At 41.6% G+C, this 16,492-nt stretch overlaps 1 protein-coding gene across 1 annotated transcript in view; it reads right to left on the bottom strand.

Annotated features, from left to right (window-relative positions):
* Window positions 1–15,190, bottom strand: part of LUZP2 (leucine zipper protein 2) — a 1,211,598-nt gene extending 1,196,408 nt beyond the window's left edge. The window contains exon 1 of the mRNA XM_077288026.1: window positions 14,885–15,190. Coding sequence (XP_077144141.1) covers window positions 14,885–14,949 — 65 coding nt within the window. The 5' untranslated portion in view covers window positions 14,950–15,190. The remainder of the gene's footprint in view (window positions 1–14,884) is intronic.
* Window positions 15,191–16,492: the final 1,302 nt, after the last annotated feature.

Genomic DNA, 16,492 nt, shown 5'->3' with positions numbered 1-16,492 from the left:
TGTTTCCACGGTCAGGAAACGCTGCTTGTTTGACGCTGCGCAGAGCTGCAGCGTCAAACAAGCAGCGTCCAGATGTTCCAGCATAGTGGAGGGGATTTTATGAAATCCCGTCTCCACTATGCGTTGAAACCCGCACGCGGCGGCCCTGCGACTCCGGACATGCTGCGCGTCTTTTCAGATCGCAGCATGTCCGTGCACCTTGCGGGGACGCAGCGTCCCCGCAAGGCATATCACAGGGCGCTATGGGAGAGAGCGATCATCCCGGGTGTGAAGAGTTAACACATCCGGCATGATCGCGTCCCAGAAAGGGGGCGGGGCTTAGCGCCGAGCGGCTTCGCTTCTGCGGCGATACCGCCGGCCATCCTGACAGTGGAAACATACCCTTAACCTGAAGATTAACCTTATATCTGCAGGTTACAAGTGTTTGAGAACATCACAGGTTCATTTAAACCCTAAGCACTTTTTTAATTTTTTCCATTATGGGCTCTGATTTTTCTCTTTCAGGAGTTACTTAACTTATTTTTTATTTTTCACATAGAAATTGGAACCTGCAGTAACCATTCTTAGCAGTTATGATGAAGCTAAAATTCTGTCCCAAGGTCGCAGGTTGCTCAGAGATGAGTTTGTCCTGCTTTCTCCTCCTGTCTCTGCGTTCCTCACTCTGTGACAACTCCCGTTTTGTTTTCCATCCATAAACCATATTATATTTAATCCAGTGTCCCTGAAGGAAACTCTACTGGATAATTTAGTGAAATTACTAGAGATCTGTTTTTAATAACAAAAAGTAAAAAAAAAAGTAAAAGCAAGAAAAACAAAACGAATTTATCTAATTTCTATATTTCCCAAGAGACATGCTTTACTTACTTACATAGTAAATAGAATTGGAAAGAACACAGTGTTTTTCCCTAACTTCTACTGTAATTATATAGCGCCGTAATTGCTTTTTTCCATATATGACTGGGACAAGCATTCCATCAAGATGTGCTTGGTTGAATAGGTCATACAACATGAGAGAAGATCACAAGACACTTACAATAACAAAAATATGTCTTTTTAGGCAAAATTTACATGCATTTTCAGGAATTTTAATTGTCTGCTGCATTTTAGGAAAATAAACTAACATAACATCCCACATTGTCTTGTTACAGAGCCGATGCTAATGGAAGAAGAGGGTCTGCTTTAACTGTTATGGTGTTTATGTGAGTTCCACATTATGTGTCACTTTTTAGAATTGAAAACAAATGCATTAGGGTTTGTGCACATGTGAGGGGCACCAGGGTTATAGTCGTGGCCCGCAATGATAGCAGCTGGAGTGCACCCTAGCCACTCGACACACACAGTATATACATTATTCCCTTTGCAGCGTACCTTCTGTAATGCCTTCTGCACCATCAGGGTCCCCTCTGGTCTGCTGTGGGCTTACTCCTGCTGGTTCCACACAAACAGAGACAGAATCCAGTTTCAACTTATAACAGACAACTTTACTTGAATTCTTTCGCAGTATGTCCAGTTCAGTTACAGCAACTTCACAGGGAACATCACAATACACATCCTTATTTATTCCTGTGCTTTTCCCTACTTCTTCTAGAATGCTCCCGTGTTGTACCGTTTCATCTGGTACCGCAGTGTTCCATCTGTCCAGCTTTACCACATTTAGGAGTTCCCCTGTCCATTTCAGAACAGACATAAGGGCATGTTCCCATGTAGTAAGCTGCCACAACTTGGTGCTGCCCTGCATTCTACTGTTGCTGTTTCCTTCAGTTCCCAAGCCCTCAATGTCTCGGCTCCCAGCTTCAAATTTTATGGGGCCCATCGTGTTGTCCAAGCTCTAAGGCCCTACTGGACTTTAAGGGCTCCCTGGCACTACTTGGCTGTCTGGGCTCCCTGGCCCTACTACTTACAATCAGAAAATACTCCTGTCTTATCCACAGTAGGCCCCTCCTATGTTAACTAGATGCTATCCTTCTATTATTTAGTCATAATGTGCCCCCTCTAGTGGGCTAACTTGGTACTGCACTCTCCCTATATACAATAGCAGCATTACAATATATAACCATATATACAGGGTGGTACATTTACATTTATCATACGTTTAACTGGGACGTGTGTGAGGCTTAGAACAGTCTTTGTAACCCCTTACACGCACAACATTTTCAGTCAGAGTTGCCTTGAATCTGCCTGAAAATGTGCCGCAAAAATATGAACATAATGAACACAATATATAAACGACATTTCTGTGCACATCTTCAGTCTTATTGTAATGAGGCTCTGTCAGTGGGCTGAGGCCACAGAATAAGCTAATATTTGTTCTTGCAGGGCGGCAGGATTGGTCAGGTAGTCAGGTGAGAACCAAGAGGGCATGAAAGGTACTTAAAAATTATCAGTAAAACAAGCTGATGTCAAAACAGGAAATACATTACACGGAAGCTGAACAGACAGGATTAAACCAGAGGAGAACATGGCTGTATCTAGCAGCTTCCAGCAGTAAGCTGGAAGCTTAAGTATGGTGTGGTGCTCTCCCATTGGCTGGAGCAGGGAGGTAACGACTCCAGCTGAGCTGCACACACACCCATACTGTCAGACTGAGCAGCACTGCAGGTCCCAGCCACCTTAATCTTAGCGGCTGGATAGAAACTGTACATCTCTATAACCAGCGCTCCCCAGTGAAGTAACAGAAGCAAACATTGCAAGAGCAGGTCCTGGTGGAGATGTTACTTATTGTAACTGCATCAGGGTTTGGAAGCTGTGAAGTGGTTAAAAGAAGTGATATTTTCATTCTTCAGGCGCTTTGTTTGGAAGCCATCCATTCTTTATAGTTAAAACAATAGGCAAAAGGCAAAGGAGCTGCAATATTGCCAGCAAAACCACCAACAAAGCAGCTTCAGGAAAAGGCTTTGCCTGGGAATAAAGACGTCATGTGCACAAACCCTCATAATTAAATTTTATTTTCCTTTTTAAAAAGCTGCTACACTTCAGAACGCAGATAATAATCAATGCTAATAGTCAAACTGCTTCTCATACAACTGTTCCATTTTGTTCATGAATTCCATTTATCGAAAACAGAACTGACAAATGGAATTCCATTAATTCATAAGAACCATGTCAAGATTCGGATCAACATAGGCAAAATGTTTCAAAACCCTTTATTACCGAATTAATCTGCCATATGGCCATTTAGTGGGGCTATTGGTAGACAGGGCTTAATGCAGAACTGCACATATTCTCCTCCACAAACACTCGCACCACATCTACTTCCAAAACAGAATTACAAGTAGATTAGGAATGGAGTTAGATCAGGACTAAAGCTAAACCAAAACTAATCCTGATAATATGTATATATAGGGATTAGCTGTTGGGTGGAAGAATGACCGGCCTCCATGTAAGTATTCCATTATGAATACAGGCAAATTTTCACTGCTTATTCTTTAACACATGAACCTTTGCTGAGGAAACCAAGAATCTTGATGAATTGATTGAAGAAAAACAGATTAATTGGATCTGATTTTAAAAAAATGCAACAGAATTCTGTCCGAAACTGATCCAAACTGTGGTGTAATGCCATGTGCCACATTTATTGTACGAGTTGAATGAAAAAAAATGGCCAGAGGAGCGCTAGGAATTCAAGGACACAGGTATATTAGATGATTCCACAACGCATTTAGACGGTAACCCTGTCTTCATCAGGTGCAGATTCTCTGATGAAGACTGGGTTACCGTCGAAACGCGTTGTTGAATCATCTAATATACCTGCGTCCTTGAGTTCCTAGCGCTCCTCTGACCGTTTTTTCCATTCAACTACTGCACCCATCCTCCGTTGGCTGGAGCTGCGGTGGACCTTTCATTCTATCCGACCTACCTGCTTCCTCTGCGCTCCCCAGAGTCCGCAATACACTTGACTGACATTTATTGTAAGAGACACTTTTTGGATATGTGCTTAGAAAAGGGGTATTTGGCAAAAGGAGTCATAATATGCACCAGATATATTAATAACGTGCAGTATAAGAAAGAAAATCAGCAAATGGGACCTAAAACGCAACTTTTACTACAAATCATTAAAAAGGTCGAATTAGAGACCAGATTGTGGAGAAGCATTAAAATGACAAAGAAACAAACCAACAAAACGGGCGCTGTGTGTTACCACCAGAAATGCAGAGCTTCACAATACCAGGACATAGCCTATATGTCATTCATCCTATTTGCAATTCTATAGACAAATCAGTGTGGCCATATCATAATGGAATCATTCAATCAAAAGAAATAATGATCGACAACAAAAATCGGATTGATTTCACCCAACATGATGATTACTCCAGATAATAATCAACGTAGCAGAGCATAAAGAATTGAGATACTGGTAGTGATGAGCGAATATACTCGCTACTTGAGATTTTTCGAGCATGCTCGGGTGTACTCAGAGTATTTTTTAGTGCTCAGAGATTTAGTTTTCTGCGCCACAGCTGATTGATTTACATCTGTTAGCCAGCATAAGTACATGTGGGGGTTTGCCTGGTTGCTAGGGAATCTCCACATGTACTTATGTTGGCTAATAGCTGTAAATCATTCAGCTGCGGCGAAGAAAACTAAATCTCCGAGCACTAAAAAATACTCGGAGGACCCCCGAGCATGCTCGGGAAATCTCGAGTAACGAGTATATTCGCTCATCACTAGATACTGGCGGTAAGTATTTACCCGACGCGTTTCTGCCTATATTCAGCTTCATCAGGGGAATTCAGAATGCTTTATGTAATCAATAAAAGATCCCACCGTTACATGCGGAAAGAAATGTATCTCCTGTGCACCATTAATTTTCTGCAAATAAATGTATAAAGAGGGCATTGGATGTGTCCTAAGGAAGAGAAAATTGCCTGAATTCTTGCATGATGCCCCAAATCATCAGTCTTACACACCTTGCATCATTGTGATATATATTGGCACGTAATGTTTCAGGTGTCCTACTTTTATTTGCTACTAATAAATTCCTCCTACTGTGTAATACACAGCAGAGGCCTGAGGGGGCAGTGCACATTTCAGAAATCCAAATCACCTTTATAGTCATCGCTCAGTGTGTCAGCTGTGGCCCTTTTACTAGAGAATCAAGCAGACACTTTGTACTTTACTAGAAATGACAAGTTCTATGGTTTTTAAATAGTGGAAATTCCAGTTGTCAGATCTTAAATCATCTCTATGCCTCTATCTCTAGAGGTTGAATATATGTTATGTACAGTTCACCTTGAAGTATCAGAACACCAGTCTGATGTTCAATTAATATCATTTTGCCAGCGCACCTGCTTACATTGTCTCACCGCGTCTTGCTCGGCTGACCTAGGGCGAGCAAGTTCACAAAGTAGGACAGAATTTTCTATGACATATCTTATACTGTATGACAAAACCAGACAGCCGGTGCTGAGAGAAATAAATATATGTGCTTGGCAGGAAGGTACATTTATCTTGAGAAGGATTATTCCTCTTGAGTTCAGTGATACACTTATAAATCAACGACAACAAAGAAAAAAGATTCAGAATATTTATATGAATACATAACCGGAGGGAGCGGAGGACACAAAAGAGAAGGAAAAACGTCTCTTTCACCTTTCTGTACTTTGCCATATCATCATTTTCTTAAGTTGTTTTATGTAGTTGAAACATTAAATAACCTCCAAAATAATCCTTTTATGTCTTATTAAAGACAAAATAATACAGCAGTAGCAGAATGGCGGATATTGTAAAGAAGGAGTGTACAGTGTAGCTGTGAATCCAGTGCTGGGTTTAGATACAACATGAGAAGGAAGTAGCATGGTCTCTGTGCCTCATTCATTCTCTCTCTCTATGCTTCTCCACCTTTCTCTCCGTCCACTTTACATATACTTATACATGCAGCTATAATCTGATCCCTCAGTGAACTGGCAGACAATCTTCTATTGAAAAAGACTCTATTATTTAGAGTAAATTATGTATGTAGGAAGGGGAGAAGTGGCTCGTGCGAGGAGAAAGAAGAATATTTCTCTGATAATATATAATACAAAGCTTCTTATATTTCCTTGTACTATGGATTTATGCGACGTTTGTTGAAGTGACAGTGACCATTTAAAACTAACTATTCTTGCATATCAAGGCTTAATAGTTTTAATATTCCAGGTCTTCTGACCAGACTTAGGTTTCATGCACCTGATCATATTATAGCTTCATACAACCTAGACTATACTGTATATCTAGTAATATATAGTCTAGTAGCTCTACCACAGCTCTGCATGTTTCTGATTGTTTTATGAAGGAATAATGCAAAGTAAGACAAGCAAAAATATAAACCGGTGATGAGCAAAACATAAAGTACAAACCTTCAAAAGTGAGAACCTTCAGGCACAATGAACCTTAGAGGCCACAGGGGTCACATTTGCTCTCCACAAGGGTGGCGGCAAAACTGGGGTTTCAAGTAAAGTGCATAAGGGAGGAAAACCTCCAAAACAAAAAGCATTAGAAATAAGAAAATATATAAATACATATAAAGACAAACCTGAATGGCCCAGAATCATCAAATCAGTGTTATTCAGGCTGGTCTTGGTAAGGGGGGTTTGCTGGAGTCAGATGCTCCTGATTCATTAGGAGGTGCAGGCTTTTTAATGAATCAGGGGTGCCTAAAAAGTGGCGTGTGCCTCACCACAAATCTTACTCCAGTTTGGGACCAGAGTAAGACTTCTGACATAGGGAATATCACCACCACTTATCATGAATTGACTAGTGGGGATAGCACAGCTACATGTCACCCACTTTATGGGTGAAAATGGTGTCAGAATGCCACAGTTTTAGCACAGCCACAAGTTGCACCAACATTTTGAGACATTTCAAAGTTTTTTTCACCAGAAGATTAAAGCTTTGATGAATCAGGTACATAGATTTTTATAAAGGTTTTAAAAGGAAAGTATTATGTTAAGAATGCTGTCCTATGCACAGGTAATAGATATCAGCAAAATGATCCGCAAATTTGGTGCGATTTTCCACAAAGTTTTGCATTCTAGCGAATATGAAATTTTCTTTGGTTCATCCGACACTGAGGTCAACGTAGACAACACATGTCAGTGACATCGATGACATCCATCACCCTCTATGTGTTTAAATGGGAGTCAGTGCCAGAAGAACAGAAGAGACCCGCAGAGAACGAGGGAGCAGAGGACCTATAAGAAGCTAGGAGAAGAACAAGCTAGGCAAGAGCCTAGGAGCATAATATATATTTTTACCTCCTTCCCTCCCCTCTATTTATCATGCTTTGGTGTTTTTCCGCTCAGTGATTGTCAGCCATCTCTGTGCTTGTACAGGGGAAGCTGTCAACAACTAAGACGGACCACCCACAGGACACCTAAGCTAAGGGATTTCAACAAAAATTGTACATTGATGTTTCCTTGCGAGTGTATCTAGGAATTTGCCCAACTTCTCCTCCCTTGTATCAGGTACCCTGCAGATATGTTCCCTATTGGATTAATTACCGGTACTTAAAGGGAATCTGTCACCTACTTTTTCAGCTATAAGCATTCTGTAATGCTGTAGATAAGCCCCCGATGTATCCTGAAAGATGAAAAACAAGTTAGATTATACTCACCTAGGGGGGTGGTCTGGTGCGGTCCGGTCCAATGGGAGTTGCAGTTCAGGTCGATGCGATGACATCCTCTTCCTTGCTTCTGTCGTGGCTCCTGCACAGGCATACTTACCTGCCATGTTGAGGGCAGAGCAAAGTACTGCAGTGTGCAGGCACTGGGCTTCTCGGACCTTTCCCGGCGCCTGCGCACTGCAGTACTTTGCTCTGCCCTCAACATGGCAGGTAAGCACGCCTGTGCAGGAGCCGCGACAAAAGCAAGGAAGAGGATGTCATCGCATGAAGATGGGAGGCACCGGACCCGGACCGCGATGCCCATCGGAACGGACCGCCCCTGGGTGAGTATAATCTAACTTGTTTTTCTTATCTTCCAGGATAGATCGGGGGCTTATCTACAGCATTACAGAATGCTGTAGATAAGCCCCTGATGGTGGTGGCCGAAGCTTATATACGAAAAAGTAGGTAACAGATTCTCTTTAAATTCCTCTTAATTTATGAGTTTTTTAAAGTTGCTCCTCTACAGTTCTATCAATAATAGCGAGACTTGTGAAAAAAGGTCTAACACTTATGGAAACTAAGGATTATTAATTTAGTAATTACCAATCTGGAAGGTTAGGAACTAACCAATTACCATGATGTCGTGTACATTGAATATGCCTGTCAATAAATCTTAGCATTACAAAACAAAAGTCAATAATTAACCCCACATATCAGTGAACTGAGAAGAAGACTTAAAGGTATTTAATGAAGAACAAGTCTATTTCCAGCAGATGTAGAATCGCATTCACTGAAGTTCTCAGTAATTACCCAGTAAATGTGTTAACACTCTACTGGGGCTGTATACTTGATGGATCACGTCACGTCAAACACTTTTTTTTTTCTCAACAAAGTCCATGAAACAACAAACACCCACTATCATAATTTATAACAATGATTGATATGGATTTTTAACACCACTGGAAGTCGACAAGAAAATAGATTTCCCAAGCACCAGGGACTTATGCAGCCTTCCGTAGTTTCTCCAAGTACAGTATGCAATTTGTAAAATCACTCATCAGAAAAACATCTGCGCTCCCTGCAGTTATTGTCAAACTTCATAAAGGTTTTATCAATACTGGAGTTTTCACAAATGTTGGAGCCTTTTTTTATTTTCCAGATTAAGAATTCTTCTTACACATACTATATAGTACTTCACATTAAATTGTAGATCCATCCAACATCGCAGAAACTTCTACCAACGTTTCCTCCTACAAGAAAGTTGCTTCAGTTTTGAAGCACCACTTCAGGTGCTGGAGTGGTGACAACGTAAGGTCGATGACCCTGGTGTTATCCTTACCAGCCGCTATCTTATGCTCTTCCCTGCACAACCATATTCAGGCCGCAGCTTGTGACTGACCAGAAGTCAGAGGTAACGGTCACAAGCTCTCAACGTAAGTCTACGAGATCCTCGTTCTGGCCTCGTTCTGGCTCTTGTAGACTTACATTGAGTAGAGACTTCTGGCTCGCCCAGCAACCACTGGAGTGATCCTGCAGGTCCCAATCTGCAGAAGACAAATGGAGTGGTACTGATAAAAGATCAAGACGCCGGCTGGTGAGTATAATGCTAAGGCAAGGAAACCTAGATTAGTGGCACCACTCTAGTAAAAAAAAGCACTGGAGTGGCTCTTTAAAGGGGATTTTTGACTAAAAATCTAAATTTGATATATAAGTAGTGTTGAGCATTCCGATACCACAAGTATCGGGTATCGGCCGATATTTGCTGTATTGGAATTCCGATACCGAGATCCAATACTTTTGTGGTATCGGGAATCGGTATCGGGATCAATATTAATGTGTAAAATAAAGAAAAAAATAAAAAAATATTGATATACTCACCTCTCCGACGCAGCCTGGACCTTACCGATGTAACCGCCAGCCTCCGTTCATAAGAATGAGCGCTTGAAAGTCCTTAGATGACATCGCGGCCTGTGATTGGTCGGGGAGCGGTCACGTGACCGCAACGCGCCCAATCACAAGCCGTGACGTCATCTAAGGTCTTTCAAGCACTTGAAAGACCTTAGATGACGTCGCGGCTTGTGATTGGTCGCGTTGCGGTCACGTGACCGCTCTGTGACCAATCACAGGCCGCGACGTCATCTAAGGACTTTCAAGCGCTCATTCTTATGAACGGAGGCTGGCGGTTACAACCAGGGCGCGTCAGAGGGTGAGTATATCAATATTTTTTATTTTTATTCTTTATTTTACACATTAATATGGATCCCAGGGCCTGAAGGGGAGTTTACTCTCCTTCAGACCCTGGGAACCATCAGGATACCTTCCGATACTTGGTGTCCCATTGACTTGTATTGGTATCGGGTATCGGTATCGGCGATATCCGATACTTTTCGGCCGATACTATCCGATACCGATACTTTCAAGTATCGGACGGTATCGCTCAACACTATATATAAGGGTTCATATGAAGTTATAGAAGAAAACAAAACTATTACTTACAAAAATATTCGTCTAATTATGTTATGTCACTTGACATGTGTAGTCATACCGGTTGACGTAAAAGAAACTCAAGATCAACTTTTATTTTGTTGGTTAAACCAAAGAAGACAAGATCCATGACTGTGTTTCCTGTAGTTAAAGAAGCACTCCAGCATTTTGTTTTATTTCAGGGCTTGAGTGAAGTCATTAGTACTCCTTGCCCCCTAGTATTATAGTGACCAACTGCAGCTCCGGTCCTCCTCCATTATCTTGTGACCTCAACTTCTAACTGACCAGAAGTCAGAGGTAGGTCACAAGCGCTCAATGTAAGTCTATGAGAGCCTCGTTCTGGTCCCATTCTGGCTCTCGTAGACTTACATTGAATAGTGACTTCTGTATGGCCTAGCAACCACTGGAGTGATCCGACAGGTCACAACTAGTGATGAGCGAATATACTCATTGCTCGGGTTTTCCTCTTGTTGCTCTGGAAAACCCGAGCAATGAGTATACTCGCTCATCAGTCATCACTAGTCACAACCTGTAGAAGACCAACCGGGGATGCACCGGTAGCAGATGAAGAAGCAGCTGGTGAGTATAATACTATGGCCAGGGAAAATATATTAGGGGAACCTCTCTGGGGATTAAATAAAAAACGCAAAACGTTGAAGTGGCGCTTTAACTTCTCCAAAATGACCATCAAGACATAATAGAAAATGCAATCTATAGTTTCCTATGATCTGAAGGAGGACTGTCATGATGTTTATATGCCGTCAGGACTCCTAGAGAAAGACTTCCACCGCCCACACAGAGTGACTGACAGCTTTTCTGGAAAGTGTCTGTAGACGGAAGATCTGTCAATCTAAATGTGTGGGAGGAGGAAGAAGGACTCATAGGATTTCTCTGAGTCCTGGCAACGCTTAGAAAGTTTTCTTTAAAGTGAAAATACTCTATCAAATTATTGGAAAGCTAAATCCCTGAGCTCAGTATTGGAGAGCTGTTAGGTACATGTTCAAATGTATATTCCTAATACATAGAATTCCTATTTTAATATTTAGCAATAACTATGTAATATTTATTAATCATTTTAATAATATTTTCATATTTTATTTTATTAAGCTCCACTGATTTATATCAAACAGTAACACAGTCCTATGATGGAAGAAGTGTTCCCTGATGCATTGAATATTATTTTCCTTAGTTTTTCACTATAGGTAAGTGTAATGATAGAATCCTGAAGCAGTCAGAAGCCAAAGCCCCACAGAAGAGGGGACACAGTCCAGATGTTTCCCCACATACAACTACAATAGTAATAGTTGTAGCATTTGTGTGTAGCACAAATCTGCATTTTCCCCCCATTTTACTACCTTGGACATAAGGATTTAACACTAGAAATAAACTTTTCATGTGGAAGTTTATACTTTGTTCTCTGTTTATTTTGCTGCCATCTTCAGTCCGTGGATGCGAGCACTTAAAGACTAACGACTTACAAGAGAAATGACGGTAAAAAGATTTAAAGGGGGCGCATTTGAAAAGAATAAAAAAGTTATACAATTTTGAAGATCCAATTTTTTTGCTTGCTGCAACAATAAGGTTCATAGTTTCAAAAAAGACACAACTTTAAATGAAAGAAGTCATTATCACACGTCCAGAGCAGAACTATTTCCACTGAGGGCGGTGCAATTATTTGGTACGTGTGATCCAACAAAACATCGAATCACATTCTATGTTATTCTATGGGGTCGTGCACATTTTGGATTTTTTCCTCGGGCAGCATTGATCCAAGGAAAAAAATCGCTGCATGCCCGACTTTTATCTGATATTCAGATCGCACTCGGCCGTGCAAGTCACTCAATTAATTGAAACCATCGGACTGCACTCGGATGACATCTGAGTGCAGTCCAATTTTCAACGGACTGACAGAATGAAGCAGATGTGGACATTTTTTTCACTATGTTCTCCACATATGAATCGGATCACACTTCGATCAGAGTTTAATCATACCAATGAGTGAAGATTTCTATTTAATGGCAGCAAGCAGCGATCTTGAAAATCAATATGAACTATTACATATACAATATACTTTTTTGTTAAAACTAAAATACGTCTTCAAGTGGCTAAAAGTAGAGATGCAAACATGTTCATGCATTTCATGAGTTATTATAGAAAGTTATACATATTGCTCCAAATACATAGTACATTTTATGGAACCAGCCATCTTCAGCCATGTGTAGGAGTATAGTGTGTCCCGCTGTGCAGTGTTATGTATGATGCCCAGATATATGGAGTAAGGCTACTTTCACACTAGCGTCGGGAACAACCCGTCGCTGCGCGTCGGGCCGACGTTCCCGACGCTAGTGTGGTCTCCGCCGCACAACGGGGGCAGCGGATGCATATTTCCCACGCATCCGCTGCCCCATTGTGATGTGCGGGGAAGTGCGGGGAGGTGGGGGCGGAGTTCCGACTGCGCATGCGCGGTCGGAAAAAGCGGACCGTCGGGAGCAAAAAACGTTACATGTAACGTTTTTTTCTCCCGACGGACCGCTACCATACGCCCAAACGCCGCCAAACGCATTCACCGTTTGGAAATGCGTCGCAAATGCGTCGCAAATGCGTCGCTAATGTTACTCTATGACGAAACAACGTATCCAGCAAAAACTTTTGCTGGATGCGGCGTTTCGCAAAAACGACGCATTTGCGACGTATTGCAGTTAACGCTAGTGTGAAAGTAGCCGAAGACACATCCTGGGGTCCTGCTGATTCTGTGGATGGCTTTGATAAATACAGATCTTGTGATACGGCAGCGAGATACATGTCATATTCATTCACATTGATTGCTCTTTAAATAGCTTAAATTTATATGTACGATCCACTGAGAAAGATATTAAATTGAAATTAACTATCTGATTGGAAAAATTCAGGAGGGGTATTATGGTGTTAATAATGTACAGAATAGGATCAAGTAGCGTAATGTGTGACTTCACTGCAGCACGATAAGAATCTTTAAAGTGCCACATTATCCTAAAGAAGTTTAGAAATAGGAAAATGCTCTCTTTATTTATTTATTTTCATCAGGAACAGCGCCTCTCTTGTTTTCAGGCAGTGTCTAGCATTGCAATTCTGCAACATTCACCTCTGTAAGGATAAGTTACAATAACTCACAAGATCCATGGACAAGGATGGCCCTGGTTTATAAAAAAAAATAAAGCACACACACATACATATATGTATATATTTTTGTTTGTTTGTTTTTTCTTTTTTAAATAAAAATAGGTCCATATATATACTTACAAATATATATATATATATATATATATATATATATATATATACACACGTATATATATATATATATATATATATATATTTATAATAATGTTTTCTAGCATGTGTATATGGATCTGTTTTTACTACAAAAAGCGAACGAAAATATGAATATATATATATATATATATATATATATATATATATATATATATATATATATACATGTATATATTGTAATGTATTCTCACAGTGGTGAATGTAGCAGTTGTAATACCACACACCACCTGAAAACAAGAGTGGCGCTGTTCCTGACATATTTATGTTATTTTTTTTTCTAATTCTGAGCATCCAGTTTGAATGTTCTGTCTCCACACTTGTTTGGAGCTGTGGTGGCCTCCTGTGGTGCTGGGCTTTTGAGGAGAACTCTGGAAACATGGCTGTCCTTTCATCTCTACTTTCCCCTACCCCAGTGCTACTAGAGACTCCATCACCTCGCAGACCTTCAGTCACTACAATGTCCTTCTATCACTCCAGGAATATCCACAGGTCAGCTGATGGCGACACACGGTGCGACCCGCCAGCTCCGTCACCACGCTGCCTCCATCGCTCCAGCCATTGTTTTAATGAGACGATGCATAACAGACTGTGGGACTGGTACAATCCTTAGAGGGGTTAATAAAATAAACTCCCAGGGTCTGTCCTTGTGGCTGTGATTGGTGGGAAGGGCATGGTGAGGGCAGACGGCACGCTGCATGGTGCAGCCTCACCGAACAATGACAGATATTGTACCGTCCACTGAAGCAACTTTTCATCATTCACACAGATAACCAGACTTTGTATCAGAGGGCGATAATCCAGAAACAGCCTGGAATATCAATGCCACAACTCTCACTGGATTTATCGCACTTTTATACTGAATACTCAGCCCTCTCCTAATAACCCTCCATTGGGCTTATTAACCTCTTAATAACCAAAGCATCCAGATACCGTCCGTCCAATACATAATGCAGATGACCTCATGGTCTCGTATAGCAGAATGCTGCAGAACCGGCACCAAATCTGAGGCCCGAACCCAATGGTCCTATACATGAAAGCCTCATCTCCATCTACATAGTCCAACACTACAAACACATGGAACAATAGCGATCACTACAGCGCTGCCCCAGTTGGCCAAAAAAAAAACCCGATACAACTTTGTTAAAGTATTTCCGAAATCCCGACTTTATATAGAAAGCGATTAAAAATCAGTTATTAGCGACGATTTAGTAACATCGATACTCTCAATGGTTAATTCAGCATCTCGCATACCCAAACACCGTAGATTGCAGCCAATTTCCCAGAATGCGTTAACCCTTCGTAGAGCAACCTGCCAACTTCACCAAAATGCATTAGGCTTAACCCCTCCAGTGCTGCCCTGCAGAATCCGCTCTGCGTGCACATCCAAGGCAGATATTGGTTCATGCCATGGAGCACTGCGTGCTGTAAAATACAGCAATGGTGATGAAAAGCAGCGTAGTATCCCACACAATGAGCCCTGATACAAAGCATGCTTTCCCTGCTCACCTGGTGCTGAGAACCATAGCAGGCAGGAGAAGAGATAGTAAGTGGCAGGCAGGGATAGGTTTCATGCTGCAGCTCCCCTGATCGGTGCTTGGAAGTCTTTCCTCCCTCTGTGCCTTGGTATATAGTATAGAAAGCCCTTCCTCAAGGCAGGATGCTCCAGTAGGAAGGATGGGGAAGACGCAGACAGACCCACAGACTGGCTAATCAAAGCAACTACGCTGGATGCAAGCTCCAAGTGTGATGTCACAGGCAATGGACCTGCTGCTGCAAGGATCCTTGCCTGATACTCTGCGATTATTCAACACTGTGACTCTATTGATGTCCTCAGGGGGTTGTTATTACTACCAGTTTAAGTGCCAGCCAGGGAAAAAGGGGAGTGTGCAAGGGGGGCCCTTAACTCTTTGCACAATGACATGTATCAGTGTTAATACCCTTTAAATGACGGAGCGTGGCAGAATAATTAGCTCAAGACTCCTCATCACGATGGACTTTGCATCCAATTAACCGAAGACGCAATGTATTCAGTTTATAGTCTATGGTCCGGTTCCACGCAGAAGGTAAATATTAAACAAGCGATGATACATATGCATTACCCATGGGATGGCGCGGATAAATAATGGATCACACCGCACATAGATCAATGGCAGGGTGCTGGCATTCTTTGAAAGTGCAAATTGTGCAGGATAGCATTCAGCATGCTATAAGGAAAGAGGATCTAGAGCTCATGGTGGGATTTGTGCCCTGTGATCAGAAACGTCAAGGTTGGGGTTAAAGCAAGGCAAAGATTTTTATGAAAAATTGAAATTGATGAGCAATGGAAATGTCTACTGTCACCATTAAAGGGCCCCCTATTTAATAAAACTTAAAATCAGGCTGGTAAACTACAATTAAGCTGGAAAATTACAGCAAAATCAATTTTGGGGGGGATTTTTGACCCACCTCCCGCACCTTGGAAAAAATTGTTCTTCATCTTTGTATTTATTTGGTTTACCCAAATCATGGCGGAACACTAAACACGCTAGAATCTGTCTGATAAAATAATTAACTAGGAACAGAATGTCGATGCATTTTCCCACTCCTCTGGCTGCCACCTGGGACATGCAGTTCTCACTGCACTGTAACTGACTGACACACTTATACACAGAGGAGTGTTCAGCCCCAATGTCTCCACCACACACAAGACAATGAAAATAGCCCCAAAAGCTCTCTGCAGAGTTTTATTATGTGCCCAAAAATTATGCAGTAAATGATTGTTGAAGCATGAGAAGAAAACTCCTGATTGGCCTATTCAGTTTGAAATTTGCTCCCATCACCAAATCTCGCAAATGACCCGATTTAGTTACAAACCTTAAAGTTGTCAAAACAATTAAAAACTTCTCCATTTTTTACTATTTTGGCCCATAGGCTCAGTGATGTCAAAAAATAGCAAAGTGAGCTTTATTTACTCCCCCAGGTCCAGCACTGCTTCTCTGCTGCGGTCTTTGTTGATCCGCTGTCATGATGGTCACATCGACAGCGCAGCAGATGATCACTTGGCTCCATGTCTTATGCTGCTGAGCTGAGCGATTGGCTGCAGCTCTGTCACTACTGCAGCCGATTAATAAAGAC

This window comes from Ranitomeya variabilis, chromosome 2 (assembly GCF_051348905.1).
Source record: "Ranitomeya variabilis isolate aRanVar5 chromosome 2, aRanVar5.hap1, whole genome shotgun sequence".
In the NCBI taxonomy this organism is placed as follows: Eukaryota; Metazoa; Chordata; class Amphibia; order Anura; family Dendrobatidae; genus Ranitomeya; species Ranitomeya variabilis.
The sequence above is the reverse complement of the archived record's forward strand: the minus strand, read 5'-3'. Positions and strand labels throughout refer to the sequence as shown.